General features: G+C 45.4%; 1 protein-coding gene across 2 annotated transcripts in view; it reads right to left on the bottom strand.

Annotated features, from left to right (window-relative positions):
• The window catches only part of JPH1 (junctophilin 1), an 87,458-nt gene extending 74,414 nt beyond the window's left edge, over positions 1-13,044 (bottom strand). For both annotated transcript variants that reach the window (XM_080646456.1, XM_080646457.1), the window contains exons 1-2: positions 12,358-13,044; positions 5,740-6,499 (exon numbers count right to left, since the gene is read on the bottom strand). In XM_080646456.1, coding sequence (XP_080502582.1) covers positions 5,740-6,499; positions 12,358-12,736 — 1,139 coding nt within the window. In that variant the 5' untranslated portion in view covers positions 12,737-13,044. The remainder of the gene's footprint in view (positions 1-5,739; positions 6,500-12,357) is intronic.
• Between the last annotated feature and the right edge of the window lie 5,081 nt (positions 13,045-18,125).

Below are 18,125 nucleotides of genomic sequence, written 5' to 3' on the forward strand. Positions count from 1 at the left end.
GGGAGAAGGTCGCAGCAGGCTCCTCACTCTCGGCATGGGGAAGGGGTGCTCGTGGGCGAAGAGGAGAAATGCGCATCTAAGATTTTTATGTGCAATACAAAACGGATAATGCACATAAAGGATACTGGTGACCCACTCTAATAAACCCAAACGCTCAAAAGAGAAATATCTTTATTTTCCTATACTGTCTTCAGAATAGTGCCCCAGTGTAGCTTGAAATAAATACATACGCCATTTCCCTGTGCCTTTTCTTTTGTCTTAAAAATTAGAATTGCCTGTTGACAGTATACTGATTTTACCCAGACCTGAGGCTGGGAAGGGGGCGAGTTCTGAACTGTGCTCACATCTGCACACAGTGGTCAAGCGTGTGGGGGTTTAACTCCTTTCCTCTTGTTTATCCCTCTTTCTGCTTCCCAAGCCTGCCTTTCCTTCCTTCCCCCCACTCTACCTCCACCCCAGTCTGAATTCTTGGTCTCCTATCCGCTTTCACTTTGGGGAATGGTACTTGCAGGGTCGACGTGCTTTCGGAAACATTAACTCTATTTAGTGATATACAGTTTACAAAGCCCTGTGACACCCACTCCCTCATGCAACTCTTACAGCAACCCTCTTGTGAAGAAAGAGGCAAGTTACCAGTCCTCGTTCATGGTGACTTGTCTGCAATTCAGAGCCTGAGTGTTTTAACCGAGCCTTTGGAATTGGTGTGGAGAAGGGCTGGGATCACAGGTGGGAACAGGTGACAGGCAGAAAGGCAGCTATGGAAGGACACAGGCGGCACCGCTACAGAAAATAATTAATACTCTCGTGAGCTGTAAATCCCCACATTTTAGGTAATTTCCTTCCGAAATTTCTTTACCTATTTAACAGCTTTTTCATTAAAATGACTTGTTAGGCATTACAAGGACGTGCCTTCCTACAAAAATGACTTATGCTAATAAATGAGAATGAACCAGAGCTCCAGGAGAAGAAGCAAAAACTTCATGGAAGAGGTGATCTAAAATTGTTTTCAAAGATATGGTATGACCCCAAGACAGGAAGGAAGGAAAGACAGAACGTGAACTATAATTCTGACTTGAAAAAGAGAAAGTGAATCCTTCTGTCCAACGGAATTGAAGAATTTCAAATTCCTTGCCCTTCCCAACCACTTGGCGGAGGTCAAGCTTGTTCCAGGTGGTAGAAAGTTCCACTGGGATCCATAATGTGCACTGACTCACACCTGCCCTTGGGTTTTAATGACTAATAAGTGAAGTACGAATCGAGTCAAGCAATCTTGCGAGGGACTGTTCTATTGAGGATCATTAAAACTATGACCCTAAATAGGCAAGACAAGAAAAATCTCTCAATAGGAAAAATAAGCCAGCTGACACTCAGCAAACTTTGATTTTGAAAAGGCAGTAAGCTCTCATGTCCTGACTTCTCATATATGTTGGTGATGTCCAATATGCAGGATGAACTAATGCTGTTCTAGTTAAGTAAGGTGGCTTTTTGGAGTCTCTGTATCTGCTTACAGGAAGTACCCGCATGTATCGCTGGACCAGCTCAACACCTATGAGGAATGGTGATAACAGTTTGGCTTAACCTGAAGCTCTCATTGCCTGGCCCTGCCTTATTTATGACACTTTAATGATGTTGACTTCATTGAAGAAAAGGGTACCTGCAACGCACCCTTCCGCATCTTCTGCACTTCTTCCTTGACTATTGTTCGAGTAGAGCCTGATGAATTATGAGCGCGATGCTTCTTTTCTTAAAATGGTGACTTATAAATGTCCAGCAGAACGGAATTAGAAGCACTGGCCGTGTTGAGACCCTAAGCAGTGAGAATTTAATTCACTCATTCATCAAATATTTACTCGGGGCCTCAGGGAAGTGCCCTGATCCAAGCTAGCTGCTGGGCATACGGAGGTGAGCAAAGCTGCCTGCAGCCTGGCTTTCTAACCTCATTGGAGAAAGAGCTATTAAACAAACAGGCTGAAATAAAGTGACAATGTAGCCCAGTGGGGGCTGTAGACCGGGGAGATGGCAGTGGGGTGGGAGGGTGTGGAGTTGGAGAGAGACTCAGTGAAGAAGAGACTTTGTGCCTAAACCCGAGGACAGAGCAGCCTGTGGGAGGCCCAGGAGCCGGGCATGGGCCAGGCAGAGGGAAGGGCTCAGCAAAGGGAAGCTGCCGTGGCCAAGTCATTCTGGGTATGGAGGGCAGGGGGAGAGTGGTATGAAATAGTAATATGTCTTTTTAAAGAAGGTATGGGAAATATACTTTTCCTGAAGGATTTTTTCAAACTACGTCATTTTTTATATTGAAGTCGAAAATTGGCAAACACGGAACCCAGACCCGAGCTCTGGGAGCAGATGCAGCCAGCTCTCCTTCGTGCCAGACCTTGAGCTTCAGGCCCTCCTCCCTCTACCTGGCTTCTCTGTCCCCCCCCACCCCCCCACCCCGTCCCGTGCAGCTATGGCTGGGGCCCCAGGAGAACAGGGGACTGCACAGGGCTCCCTCCTGACACTACCTGCCTAGGTGTGGCTGTTACCAGCTGCTGGGGCACTGAGAGTCCATATCATGCTAACGGGGTAATGGGAGGAACACAGCCCCCCACGGCAGGCTGGCCTGCCCCCTCCTTGACTCTTCCCCCTAGTTCTGGGAGCTCGCAGCCATGCATCCCGCTAGCTCCAGTGAGGCTGGCTGCTCCCGTCTCCTACTTTTTCTTTCTTCTAATCTGATAAAGTGAAGGTAGTGCAAGCAAAGGCCTATGGCTGTCACTGCTTTAGGCTGGCTCTCCCGTCCTGTCACCATCTGTTTCCATCCTAGAGTGTAGAGGCAGGATTATGACAGTCAGACAGCTAGAAGGCTTCCCCAGGCAGTGATCTCCAAAAACTTAACAGAAGCTGCCCCTCCCCACTTTAAAGAAAAGTTTTGTAAGAAGGCAGAACTCTAAACTCAGAGCTAGTACAGGGAGAATGCCAGGCCTTCAGTTACTTCCTACCAAGACGAGTTGCAAAGCTCAGTACCTGAAGCAGTCATTAAAGCAAGGGATGGGGACTACAAGAGTGAAAGTAAGTAAAATAGAAAGGGTTCACTGAGTGGGCATTTTTGGTTTAGTGTATCATCCACAGAGTATTTTTTTTTTATTTTGGTAAGAAGGCTTAACGTGAGATCTACCCTGTTAACACAGGTTAAGTGCACACTAGCATATTGTTAACTGCAGACACAATGCTGTGCACAGCTCTCTAGAACTCTTCTTCTTGCTAAACTGAAACTTTATACCTGTTGAACCCCACCTTCCTACGTCCCTCCTCCCCCAAGCTCCTGGCAACCACTTTCACTCTCTGTTTCCATGAGTTTGGCCACTTTCCATACTTTCATAAGTGGAGTCAAGCAGCATTTGCCCTGTGACTGTGAGCATAATGGACCAAGCCTTTTTGAATAGTTAAATAAAGTCTTTTACGAAGTTAACCAGTGCAAAGTATAACATCTTAAGCTAAAGAACTCTCGATTATAAACTGTGTAACACAGTACTCCCAAACTACATAAGAGCACTCCCAAAAGACTTCCAGCAGAGAGGACATGGCTAGGACTTGGGTAAGAGCTTCATGATACTAATATAATCACAGGTCAGCTTTGTATTGCAAGTGGTTCCCTTTCGTTATGTAGATTCCTCCAATATAAACTAATCATAAACTCAGTAATCACAGAAAGCATAAGAAAGTCTTTTGATGCCAGAGTGTCTTGCATGGCTTACCTCCCATCAGGCAAGACTGAACTGCCTCCACTATAGCATTAGGTTGTAAGGTGAAAATGAAATGGAAGAATCCAGGAGCGTGCTAGAAATTACATGCTAGGTGTATGACTGGTTTTAGTTAGCTGAGGACCAGGGAAGCCAGCAGATTAGATGTGCCAAGCATCTTATCTACAAAGCAAATGGAAAAGCAGATAGATACATTGGTTGGTGACCAGAGAAAACCAAAATCTAAAATAAAAGATGCTTGGCAGTGAAGACAGGAGAGACCTTTCATAGAAGTTTGTGCTGATTAACAAGAAATACTAACTTTAAGTGAGGATTGATTTGAGATGCAATGGAAACCTTCAAAAACTTTTAGTATTAGAATAGGTATCTATACATCAGGGGTCGGAACCATTTTTCTGCCAAGGGCCATTTAGATATTTATAACATCATTCTCGGGCCACACAAAATTATCAACTTAAAAATTAGCCTGCTATATTTGGTCAAACATTTAATTAACTCACCCCTAATGCCTTGGCACGACCCGGCAGAACCGGGCACGCTGCGTTTACATACCTTGAATTGGCTATTTCCACTTTGGTTCTCGCCATGGCAGCTGCCCTTTGTGCGCCTTCGAGGGCCAGACTAAATGATTTCGTGGGTCTTATATGGCCCGAGGGCCAGACATTCCCCACCCCTGCTATAAATAATGCAAAATCTCCCATTTGCCAAGCAGTGTTTCAGACACTCAGAAGTAAATAGTAGCCATAGAATAGGGGCACTAAAAAAAACTCAAAACAAACAAACAAACAAAAAAACACCACACGCACAAACTTTATAGGTCTGGAAGTATATGAAATTGCCACATGAAAAAGTTCAAATATCAGAAATTTCATGTTTCAACCAAAAAAAAAAAAAAAAAAAAAAAAGGTGGGTGTCTTTCATTCAATGCTAAGAATAAAAACCTGAAGACATGATGATATTTTGTGGTTTCAAAGGAGGTTTACTTCTATGGACAGTAAATGCATTGTTAATATTCTATGCTAAATGTCTGCTTCAAGTCACACACAACTGTGGTCCCTCAGCACCCACTGAAATAAGGCTAAAAAATATTTCCAATTACAACCGCCCCTTTTTCTTTTGTGTCTAACATGACATCCATCCTTCATAAAATTCTATTCCCAACAGATTTCTCCATCCCTCTGGTTGGATCCCTGAACCCAGCTATTAATGGTAAAGCTTTAAGTACATAGACCTTCTGTGCCCACATACACCCTACTTCTCAATCTATTATTCACCCACCTTCTCCTCCTCACTCCAGCCTGTCTATACTGCTCTACTTTCTTCCAACCTTGGCGCACTGACAGTCCCATCTGTCCACGGCAGGTTCCCTGCCCCCCTTCCTTTTAATACACAGTGATCTAATCTTTCCTGCACAGAATGAGGCGATTTCTGTGAGCCTTCGTGCCTCTGCCTCTCCCATGTTGTTTTCAAGAATGCATGCTAGGTTTTGTCATGTAACTTTCAAACTTCTGCCAATCTGGATCTTGGAGGCTTTCTCAAAACCAATGTCACCTACAAGGCTTCAGAAAACAGAACCTGAATTTTATAAATTAGGATAATTCTACAGGAGGGAGTTGTAAACACTTAGAACTGACATATTAGGATAAAGGGACTCACCTATACCAGGTATGTTTCCATGGCAGTATTTCAGGAGTTCTTTCTAAAATATGTATAACTTTCTGGACTCAGAAAATAAACAGGTCCTGCGTGAACTCCATCACAGTAAGGATTAGGGAAGTGATTTGTAACAGGAAGGGGACCTCAATGTGCCTTCAACGTTTTTTGATGATGGAAAGTTTCAGAACAGCGCAGGGACATTTCTGACTCTGATTCTATTGGGCTTAATCACTGCCACCTTTGATTCCGGCAGTGGTAGGACCTATTGGCGATGTCACCGACAGACGGACAACAAAATGACATGGCACCACCCGGCAGAACCGGGCACGCTGCGTTTACATACCTTGAATTGGCTATTTCCACTTTGGTTCTTGCCATGGCAGCTGCCCTTTGCGCGCCTTCGATGGCTCTGTCCACCTTCTCCCTAGTTTTTGTGTTTCTTATCGGTATAAGCTGCTTCCTTATTCCACGGACCAGAACATTATTTTTGTATTTCCCCTCTTCCTTGGAGCCGTTGGGAAACAGGGTGCAGCCGTAGCCATGCCTCTTGTTGTTGACCCACTCGCCCTCGTACTTCATGCCGTTGGAGCGCTCGCTGATGCCGAAGCCATTGCGCTTGTCGTTCCTCCACTCGCCCATGTAGGTTTCTGTGGTAGTGGCGTCCACGTGGTCTTCCACGGGGCAAAAATCGCAATCGACGTCGCCGAAGCTGATGGTGGAGTTGGCGTCGCTGGAGCTAATTCTGCTCATGGCCGCATCGCTGCGGACCGAGCTGCGCTTGCTGGAGATGGAAGACTTGGATTCGGATTTGCGGATCTTCATGCTTCCGAGGAGCGAGCCCCTGCGGAAGAGGCCACCCTTCTTCTTGCCCGCGAGCTCGGCGTCTGCTTGGAAGTTGAGCACAAAGCCGCCACGGGTGCCCGTCGGGGTGTCCGCGGCGGCCGCAGCATCGTGGAGCACGCTGCCATTGCTCTGCTCGCTGCGCAGCGAGGCCAGCGAGGTGCGCAGGGGCGAGCGGATCACCGTGGCCATGCCGTAGGGCACGCTCTGGCGCACTCCGTAGCCATGCCGCATGCCGCCGGCCCACTGGCCCTGGTAGGTACCTTGGAGAGACCAAAGCACAGTATGAATCTGGGGTGGAGGCCGCGTGATCCTTGCCAGGGCCGCTGTCCACTTGGACAGCCAGGGGCACAGGGCCCAAGGTCAAATCCCACAGCCTCCCCAGACTAAGGGAACCTTTTCATTTGGGAATCTCTGTCCTGCAATGGTGTCTATATGCCTTTTTGGAATTGTATAGGATTTTCCAATAGTCTGGTTTTGATTTTCATCTAAAAATTTATGCCAGTTTCAGATAGAACCAGTACTTTCAAATACCAAGAGTGATCACTGGAAACCAACTTTTCACCCCTGAAATGAACACAGCAGAAATCCCTCTGATCTTCGTAAGTTATATAAATGTCTAACCCACTGTGCTGTACGCCAACAATTAATATTGAATGTTAACTGTAATGGATTTTTTTATTTTTGAAAAGTAAAAAAAATAAAAAGAAATCCCTCTTAGAAAGGTAGTGCCATAGTAGGAGATGAAATGAGTTCTACTTGTGCATTTTATTCTAATTTTACTATTTATGACTCTAATTTAGCTGAAAAACTCTAAAAATGACTCTTGGGTCTGTTGGTACAACATTCCAACACGATCAAGGACTTAAAATTGTTAAGGTATGGGTCAACAAACAATCTTTCTACCATGTTCACCCTTTTGAGGGGGTGGGGAAAAGTTTAATATTTAGGATTATTACTTAAATTTGGGTAAAAGTTTTTGAGCTAACAGTGATTTGACAAAAACAATATATATCCTGAATATAGTGAACCATGATGAAAAATTAGGCAATTTGTTTTAACACTGTCTACTTCCAGGTGGAAAGGTTAGACATAGATGTGAACGAGACTTATTACGGTGATCATTTCACAAGATACACACATGTGGAGTCATTATGTTGTACACCTGAAACTAACATGTCAATTATAGTTAAAAAATATATGTATATTAAAAAAAAGGTTTATCCCATATTACTTGCCAAATTTCTGCTTTCTCCGGGCCATCTGATTTCCCTAGCCCAGTGGTTGGCAAACTGCGGCTTGCGAGCCGCGGTTTGCCGCTCTGTTGACTAATGAGTTTGCCGACCACTGCCCTAGCCCATGCCACTGCATCGACTAGAAGCACTCTGAGGGCAGGAATTATCCTAAGAGAACACAACATTTCTAGACTCATGGCTTGTGTGGTTTGTAGTCTGTAGGTATTTGGTAACTTTATAGTAAACAGCTATGATGGCGAAAAAGAATACACTATCCCCAGAAAAACTGAGATCAGGCCAAAGGAAACCTCCCATTCTTATTATGGAATTCATCTCAGAGCAACGATGTCTTAAAACTTTGATACCAGATCACTTTTCAATGAATATTATGCCTTTTCAGGAAGAGGATAAGCTCTAATCTAAAGAATTTATGTTCAGTAAGGTTTTCTATTAAATAAATTAGCAAAGGCACATTTAAAAAATAGCCTGGTGCAGAGTTTTAAATATTCTTAGGAAGAAATGAATGTTAAAATTAGCACACTTAAATTTTTCTTTTCACAATCAAGGCCATTTCCTTTCAGTAAAAGCAAAATTTAAATTATGGTATCTCCCCTGGAAATATTGGGGGGAGGAGAGGGGGAGAACACTTTGTAAAATATGATTGTCTAACCACTAACTGTATACCTGAAATTAATACAAAATAATATTGAATGTAAGCCATAATTGAAAAAATAAACCATTTGAATACCACATTATAGCTAATTTATACAAAGTAATAAAAAATAAATTATAGTACCTCCCCAAACAAAGCTATGTGGAAATTTTAAGATGCAATTACTTCTGTATTCATAACAATTCACAGGATCATAGAAAATGAATCATTATTACGGTCTGTCTTGACCTCCTTGTTTCTGATTTAATAGAGCTACCTTGCAGTCTTTTTCATTTTGAATTGCCACCTCAGATGTCCATTGTGTGGCATGCATTTCATTTCAAAATTCTGAGCAAAAAATGCTAGTTGTTTTATGTACTATTCAGGGCTTTCTAACAAGGGCTACACTTAAAAAGTTAAAACCACAGTGGCCCCTAAATAAACAAATCTGGACTGATTTCAAGATTATCTTCTCTTTCTGTTCATTCTGTTATACAAGTAAACAGATAATAGCAGGGCAACAGTGAAATACGAAATCGGTCTGGTACTGAGAATGTCATATGCTGGCAGATGTGAAAGTCTTAACCAGACATCTAGGAACTTCTGAGGAGGTAGGTGGGCAATCGCTTTCTCTAAGGGTAAACCCAAAAGGGCAGGACCAGTCATATAGAACATTTTAAGGTGAGAAACTCCCTACTGAATACTAGCCATCTTCAAACATCACCACCTTAACATTGAGAAAAATGGAATTATCGGGAAATGTCAATTTTGACTTTACCTTTGCCCACATAGATACAATTTAAATTCTAGGATAAAATGTATACCATCTGACTTACACATACTAAAACAAACCACCTTATTTTAAATATTTTGTTCTTTTAAATAAATGTGGAATACTGAGATTATATCCTTCTACCTTTCCTACATAATGACAAGTTAATTTTGCCAGAAAAGTTTCCAGGGGTGCTGTTTGAATCAGTAAGTAGAGTATTTATACTTTTAAACTGCAATCATATTATCCTAGTAAATGTTTAGCAGCGAGAGAACATTAACAGCTAGTTTCTTTGAATTGATACCTCAAAAGTAAGACTAATATTTGGAATTTCCAAAGAAGTATTGCTTGAAAACCCAAGCAGTCTACAGCAACAACAATAATTAGAAAGTTTAGGACTCTGTCAAGTAGGGAAGGCCAGGCGAACAGCTGGCCACATTCCCATCCTATTCTGTTAAATCACAGTATATGGAAGAATTTCTTAGTGGATTTGCTAGAAACCAATTTACAGCCAAACTGTTAGTAGTTCATCTGAAGCTTAAATTATATTTAGTTTAGTCAGTGAAACTAGAAAAAAGGGCCACTGTTTCTTTATGAAGCAGGTGGGTCTCATCTTCTTTATCTGCTGTTCAACTAAAGCTCTAATGAGGTCCTCTCGGCTCCTTACTTAAAGATAGATGCAGATTTCACAAGCGTTAAGACTCATTTTTATGGGCTTGGTTTTAAATTCTGTTCTATGATTTTTCACGTGGGAGCTGATTTTCTAGATAGAGCCATTTTGTACTGGAAGGCCTCTAGTTCAGAATGAGTTCCAATCAAATGAAGACTGTTGCCTGCAAACTTACATTTATTTGCTACAGATGGGTGTGTGCAAGTATGCATACCGTTAACGACAATGTGTTTTCCTAGACCAGTGGTTGGCAAACTGCGGCTCGCGAGACGCGGTTTGCCGCTCTGTTGACTAATGAGTTTGCCGACCACTGTCCTAGACATTTCCAGTGGTTTTATGACAGTTGGGAAAAAATGAAGTACAGCAGATCAGAATTTGCACCAAAAATGCTGGGCACCTCAACTTGGATTTCATGAGTACAGTACCAATTTATTCTGATGTAATATTCAGGGGTTTCTATTACAAATCACTAATAAGGCACATGATACTTCTCACATGGAATTACTACTTCCTTCCTCCTCTAACTTAATGTCACCCCAAAATACATGGGATCAGATTTTCCCTAAGACCGACAGAGGGTGTACAGGGACAAACATCTAATTGTGCAGAGGGCAAAAAAATAAATAAAACCTAAGCTAATTCAAGTAACAATAGGGAAAGTGATTAATTCCTATTTCGGCCAAAAACTTCGTATGAAGTAAGTTATACACTTCCACTTAGACCCCACCTTTTATGAGTAAGGACTTTCTGATCAAAGAGTGACAAATGAAAGAAAGCAGGGAACCACCTACCACAAATAAACTCACAATCGTGATTTTTAAGTTTTTCCCCCCTTCTTAATTGGTGGCATATTAGATTTTTTTTTTTTTTTGTAGAAAAAGAAAACCACTTTTTTATGGGAATGCCAAATTTTAAGGTTTTTATTTTTTTTTAAGTTTTAAACAGAAGGCAGATTATCCACAAAGTCAGCCTGAACACTTCCTCGAGCTTCCACAAAACATACAGAGACCTTCATTCACTGTGCTATATGTATTTTTTGATTACTAGGTAAAATGAATACCCAAGAGATTTTGTTTAATGAGTAGTAACTTTAAGAGAAGACTAATTTATTTTTAACCTTCCCGAACTGAAGAGAACTATCCACAGCCTTCCTAAAAGGTTATAACATGGTGCACACATTTAAAAAATAAATACTGTGTCCCACTTTTGAGCATGGAATTTAATTATATTGAAGAGCTGGAGCCTCCAATAAAGTCCAATCACAAGCTAATATATTGATAGGGCTGCCTATCAAGGCACCCTGGGCCCATTCAGAACATTTAAGGCCCTAATTAACTACTGTGGAATTTGGGACTCAAACAGCCCATATAACAGTATTCGAGGATGATTTTTTTCTTCCTTTTAATCCATGAGAAACATGTCCTTCATTTAGGACCATAAAATGTCCTTTTTAGCAAATCCTACCATTCTGCTGTTTTGCATTTGAAACACGGCCCGTGTTCTGAGTAAGTGAAGTATATAAATTGTATAAGCTTTTTTTTTTTTTTTAAATAGGTAACTGGGGTTGCCCTGGGCTGGAGGAACTTTTAATTGGGTCCCTTTAATACCCTCCCACTCTGGGGTGCCTAACTCCAAAAGATGGCATCGCCTCCTACAACCCTCTTCAATGAACTATGATTATGTTTATTATCAGAAAAATGTATTTTGCCGAAGCATAACCTATTCATCTTTCTCAGCTTATTACACAAGGAAATTCATCAGGTTCTGACACTTGTTTCAATAATGTATACCTTTCCTAATGGAAAAGAAAAAGTCTGCTCTATATGCACATAAATTCTTTTGCAAGCATTGTTAAATATCAAGGTAAGGTGAGTTTTGTTCACCAGCATACTGTTAAGGTCATGCACCTTTGTGCAAATCAGTTTGGGGCACTGCCATTCTCAGGAGTAAAGCAGCTGCTAACTTAACGACTACCGGGACCATATCTCTCAATTGTACGTTTTAAAACCCAGAGTTCCTTGTTCATTTCTAAAATGTTTTCCTAGTGATTTGTCCATACAGCTCCAGATCAACAAACACTACCATTCTTTTGACCAAACACCAATACTTGAGGAACCGAACGAAAACTAGTAACAAAACACCACACCCTCCGAGCTCCACCTGCGTCAGGTGCCCTTTCTACTCCCCTCGCTAGGGTGTTTCCAAACGCACCCCAAATAAGGTACCATTCCCCCACATCCTAGTTATGGGGTTCTGACTGCTATCTTTAGGCTACTAGAGGACCAGCAGCGAAATACGACTCCTCGTGAAACCAATCCCGGAGCGGTCAGCACCCACCGCCAGCCTCGCAAGCCCAGGGCGCTCGCTCTAACGCCCAGGGAGTGGCGATTTCAAACCCGGCCGGGAGAGGGAGGGATCAGGAACGTAATGTGACGGGCTCAAGTGACAGCGTCCTCTCTCCAGCCCAACCTCCCGGGCGGGCGGCGTTTCCTCCCGGTGGCAGCGCTGTGCTGGCGCCCGCCAGGTATCCTCACGCCTGGCTGCCCCGAGTGTGGCCACGGCGCCCGCGCCCAGAACCCGGTCAGATACCCCCCCGCAACCTCCCTCGCACCAGTTGCGTCCCAACACACCCTCCACACGGGCGCGGGAGGTGGGTGGGAGGCAGTCCAGGTGTTTTGGCGGGTTTCCGGACACGTGCGTCTCCTGTCCCCCCGCCGCCCCGCCGCCGCCCCGCCGCCGCCGCCGCTAAGCCCACCGCGCCCGCCGGCCGAGCCACCTGCGACGCCGCTCACCTCCGTCCCCGTAGGTCTCCACGCCGTACCCGTCCTGCAGCCCGTTACTCCAGGTACCCTCGTAGCGAGCGGGGGTGCACAGGCTCTGCCGGACCCCATAGCGCCCCTTGAAACCATGGGACCACTCCCCCCGGTACATCCACTTGCCCTTCGTCTCCACCCCCAGCCCGTGCCGCTTGCCCTGCGCCCAGTAGCCCTGGTAGGTGTTGCCGCTGGGCCAGGTGTAGCCTCCGACCACCTCGAAGCCGTGCGACCAGGAGCCCGAGTACTCGCCCTGGCCCTTGGGCCCCGTGCAGATGCCATGCCCGTGCGCCTTGCCCTCCTCCCAGCCGCCGCAGTAGGTGCCGCCATCGTCGAAGTCGAACCTTCCGCCCGTCATTCGGGGGGCAGCCCCGGCGCGCTCCCCGCGGGGGCACGAACGCGGGCAGAGCTGGGCACGGCAGGGTGTAGCTCGGGGGTGGGGGCCCGGCGGGCGAGCGCACGACAGCGCCCCGGGCAGCTCGCGCCGCCGCTCGGCTCCAGTCCGACGCCGCCCCCGTCCTCCCCTCTTCTTTCGCCGGCGCCGCCACCGCCGCCTTCCTCCTCCTCCTCCTCCCTCTCCTCCTCCTCCTCCTTCACCGCCGCCGCCCTGGCCAGCGCCGCGCGCGAGAGGACAGCCCCGGCTCCGCAGCGGACCTTCAGCTGCTCCCGCCCGCCCACGTGAGCCGGGCACCGCCCCATGCCCGCCCCTGTCCCCTCCCCGGACGCCGAGGCCCGCCCCGCGGCGCACCCGCCCCACCGAGCCCTGCCCCCAGCCCCGGGGCGGCCGCTTCTCCGGTGGGGGGCGTGGGGCGCGCGTGTGCTCGCGCAAGGGGATGCGGGAGGAGGGCGTGTGTCCCCAGGGACGCGCGACAGTCCCCACCTGGACATGAAGGCGCGGCTGCATGCCTGGAGACAGCTCGCGGGCGGCGGAGCCTCCGGGGGTTGTGCTCCGGGTTAATCAAGGTGGTTAAGCGCCTCTAAGCGCGGCCACGTGTGTGTTGAGGGAAAACTCCTGTGTGCATGATTGTCTGCACGGGCTTTGCAATTGCATTTCTTCGGCATTCCAACTTGTGTTCTGCTGCATTTGTCATGCTCAGCTGTCGTCATGACTCAATATCCCCCAGATATATGCAAGCCTGTGATATAAATCGGTGGCAGCCTAGATATAATTGCGCAGGATGTTCTTATACACCCACCCATTTCAAAGCACATGTGTTTGCATTTGTTTAATGAAGATGCAGGGGAGAGCGATGCAGTTTGAAAAAGCACAGAGTCAATTAGTTACTTTTTTATTTGTAATAACGGAGAGGCTGTTTTAAACCTGTTTTTGCAGGGGTATGGGCCATTTTCCTTGTACATCGGAGCCCACTCCCCTTAATGCCTCATTTGTTCTTCTAACAACCTTAGAAATTCTCCAGCCTGAAGCTGTGTACCCTAAAGCAGACGGCTCAATGTGTGTGTATTGGGTAAGTGTCTGGAATGTACACCCAATACTTTTCCACTGGTATCCACAGTTTAAGAAAGTAAACAGAAGCTTTCAAGGAGGTATATGGTAAGTAAAACACTGCTCTAAACTTACAAAGAGTCTGTGACCTACAAACCCGGGGACAGGTGTCAGCTGATCTCTCCAGCTACAACACTGCTTTGTTGAATTCACTTTCGACAACTCCTTAAACTTTTAAACGTCAGTTTCACCATCTCCCATGTGGAAGGGACACGAGTTGCTTTCCCCTTTCCATGGTAGATGGCAACTGAGTACTAGTATACTGTCGGCGCAGGGCAAAGCCGGGCATTAGAGAGTTGGTAACAGGCAAGTTGAATCAGTCAGCTGTCTCTGCTGAGAGCAGGCATTGATCGGAACCGCATCCTCAAAATGCCCCTGGGAGACACTTCTCCGTGGTGCGTAGCCAGGGGTCTTAGGCTGGCCTCCCAAGGACATGCTTTGCCGAGTATTCACGCGATTCCTTAGGCTGAGAGGCTTTGGATGACTGAGTGAGCACCAGAGGCTGCGGAAGGTTCTCTCCTAGGTATTTGATAATCAGATAAAAATACAAGGACAGGTGTCGGGAAGGCAGCAGGGAAAAGTAGACGAACTGCACAGAAAAGGAACTGAAATTGACCTTGATTGCCTCCATCTCAGGCCTGGAGCGGGCCTTTCCTGCTTATCTGGCTGAAATGCTGAAAGAAAAATCTCAGTTTACACAGAACCAAATCACCAAAGAGAATTGGAAACCCTCATCTGTGGCGCTGCCTGCAGGGCTGCCAGGAATAGTGCTTACCCCAGTGGCCTGAAATAATTCCGCATCTTGCTCAGCATCTCGCCCTGGGCTGGGGATTGATTTAGGCCACTGGGAAAACGAGGGCCCCGGACTTTGCCGCTGAGCCATAACTGCATTTCTCTGTTATGGGATACACTAGGATCAGCAGCTAGCATAGATAGACACATCTCCATTTATTTGGGGGTTCTGTTTCATAGAAGAAACAGTGTGGTTGCTAAGACAGCATTTTTTTCTCTCTTAAAACTTCTTTTTCAGAGTATCCTTGTTCCCTGATCATATTTTTTTTTTGGAACTAGCCGTATGTGTTGGATCCATATAGGAACATTTAAGACCTACGATTTTGTTTGTAAGCATGGTGGAAACATTGAGTGATTTGTACTTTTCCTACGTTGCTCTCACACAAATGATGAATTTTCTGGAATGTACAGCCCAGAGAAAGTTTCTAGCTTCTGTAAAAAAATGTCTGGTCCATCTATGGTGGAAGGACACAGGATCATGGTACATATTGTACACATCTGGGTAGAATATGGAAATTTGGGGAGGATAGAAGACATGGCTATTTATCTCTTAATCTTTTCCTCTTCCTCTCCCAATAATGTCTTCTTTGGAAGGAACCTTCATTAAAAGAGAAAATCCACCACCAGCTATCTGCTATTAAATTTCAAATAATCTTAGTTGTAACCTGACTCTGCCATTGACTCTCTCTATGGAAGAAATTATTTATTGAATGCTTGGTACCTCACTGAACAATATTTGGCAAAGTAACAATACAAGCCATGCTCCCATGTACCTGCTGCCACCACAAGGGAATGTTTCCCCCAATGCACTGATGTGTTTACTGATGTCAGGATTCAGGTTCAATGGCAACGGTTGGAGAAGATGGGAAGGTGAACTAGGAAGAGGTGCCAAGAATGATGGATGGCAGAGAGGAGTCAGGGTTAGTAATGTCCTTATTTTCCCTCTCACTCTGAACCTTTGCCCTGGATAAGGGGGAGTTGAATTTAGCTTTAAGAAGGGATTAGTAAGAAGAGAATGTGAATGTTGGTTTGACAGGTGGGGTGGGGGAGGCCATTAAAGCCCAGGGGCCAACAAACGCCCTAGCAGTTTCTTTTCCTCCCGTCAAGCCCAGCGAGTAGAGGCTGCCCTTCCAGAAAACCCTGTAACCAAAGGTAAGCCGTTTGGAGTGTGACTCTAGTGACAACATGTTGGTGAGGATGTTTAACTTAGATTTTAATCTTTTTAAAAATGAAGGTATGTTTAAAATTTATTAATAACTATTTTACAGATTAGAATTAATTATGGAGAATTTTTAATAAAACATTTACAAATCTGCCCGTGTTTATTGTTTTGAAGGATGTGATTCCAAGTGTGTCTACAGCCTGGACCCTACCTTGACCCCGATGTAAACCAACTCTCAAAGATGGACCGTGACTTACTCTATGTCAAAATGGGTATTACTTGCACCTTTGCAATAAAGCATTCAAGAAATTTAAGAAATGTGTCTGCAATGAATATAGATATTAAGAAATGTGGTCATAAGCTTTGCAGACAACATGAGGTCAGCAGAAGAGAGTTCCAAAATGAATGGTTTTCACCCGCCTGGCATGGCTCAGTGATTGAGCATCGACCTATGAACCAGGAGGCCATGGTTCCATTCCTGGTCAGGGCATATGCTTGGGTTGCGGGCTTGATCCCATTTGTGGGCGTGCAGGAGGCAGCCAATCAATGATTCTCTCTCATTATTGATGTTTCTATTTCTCTCTCCCTCTCCCTTCCTCTCTGAAATCAATAAAACGAAATAAAAAGAATGGTTTTCAAAACTTTGAAGGCATCACTGTGTGCCCAATTCTGCGCTAAGTTCTTTACATGCATCAATTCATTGAAATCTCATCATAACCCATGTGGTTAGTATTATAACCATTTTACAGGAGAAGAAAAATAAGGTGTAGGGCATTCATGTGCCCATGGTCATTCAAGCTAGTCATGGTTGAGCAAGGATTCAAACCCAGGTTGGTCTGGCTCTTGAGGCGGTTCTCCTTATTACCCTCCTGCTTTGGACCAAGAGTGAGAGCTTTCAAATGGCGGGGGGCGGGGAGGAAGCCCTCTGGGTGGAGAGCAAGAAGGATTGTGAAGGTGACTTTTCTCATTGTTTAGAATGGCTGCCTGGATTGGATGAGTGGTAATGCTACTGTCTAGTATGAAAGAAATGGAAGAAAAAGAGTAAATTACAGACATTGGGAAGATAGGTTCATTTAGGAGATGGTCAGTAGGCAGCTGGGTAACACAGGTCAAGAACTAAAATTAATGAGTTAGTAAGTACAGGCATACCTCGGCGATATTGCTGGCTTGGTTTCAGACCACTGCAATAAAGCGAGTACAGCAATAAAGCAAGCTGTAATCTTTTTTGCTGGTGGAGGATCTTGCTTCAATTTGTGAAAAATGCAACATCCGTGAAGCACCATTCAGTGAAGCACAATAAAACAAGGTCTGCCTGTAAGTAATTGGCACTCTTCTCCTCTGACTGTTATTGCTCAGTAGCACCTCCTTTTGAGACTCACACTAGTCATTCAAGCCATAAGCGCCAATCTTGTCGCCATCTTCTCTAGGTCACTCCCCTGCCTTCATCCAGGACTAATGGTTTATCTGCTCTCCCCCCACATGCTGTCCTCTGCCACTGTTCCAAGCAGCTTCATCCTGGCCTCAAACCTTTCTCAGAGGCATGACCTTTATCTTAAAATCCTCAGACACAACCTGGACCTTACCTTGAACACAACGTAAACCAACTCTGGAAATGCACCCCGACAACCCCACTCTTTGACAACACTGTCTCGTCTTCCCACTCGCTGAACAAACAAACTGATTCATATCAAAGTCTCTATTCCTTTGATGCCCCCTTGTCCTCCTGGCCCCACCCTGCCCTGCCCCAGGCCCTATGAGTCATTTCTACCACACTGTCCTTTCCATAGTGACCTCCTGGTGCGTTTGCCCACCCAGTCCAACCCCAAGCCACCATTTCTCATCCCCCACTCCTAGGAAGCCCCTGTAGAGAAATCTCATCATTTACTAGCTGCTATTAAAAATCATGGGTGCAGAGCTCAGACCCATCCCTCCACTCGGCACCACAGTCTCTTCCCAGGTGACTTCCAGTTGCCCGTGACTGTCCCCAGTCTCCTCTCAGCCCCAGTTCCTTCCTAAGGGGTCTTGTCTTCTCCCCCAGAGAGGAAAAGAGCCAACACATGGGCCACCTGCCCTCTCTTTCCTCTCTTCAGAACTTAGCATCAGTCCTCACTTTCTCTCTCCTCATCCACCCCAGCCCCAAGGAAAAGACACCCCTTTCCTCTCCCAGTTCTGGGTTTGTTCCTTCCCTCCGTTGAATGTGCTGTAATTCCTTCCATCTATCAGATGTGATCATGTGTCCTCCATGTTAAACAGTCCTCATTTCCAGGCACTGCTTTCACTTCAAGTCTC

Source organism: Plecotus auritus, assembly GCF_963455305.1.
Source record: "Plecotus auritus genome assembly, chromosome: 11".
NCBI classification, from domain to species: Eukaryota; Metazoa; Chordata; class Mammalia; order Chiroptera; family Vespertilionidae; genus Plecotus; species Plecotus auritus.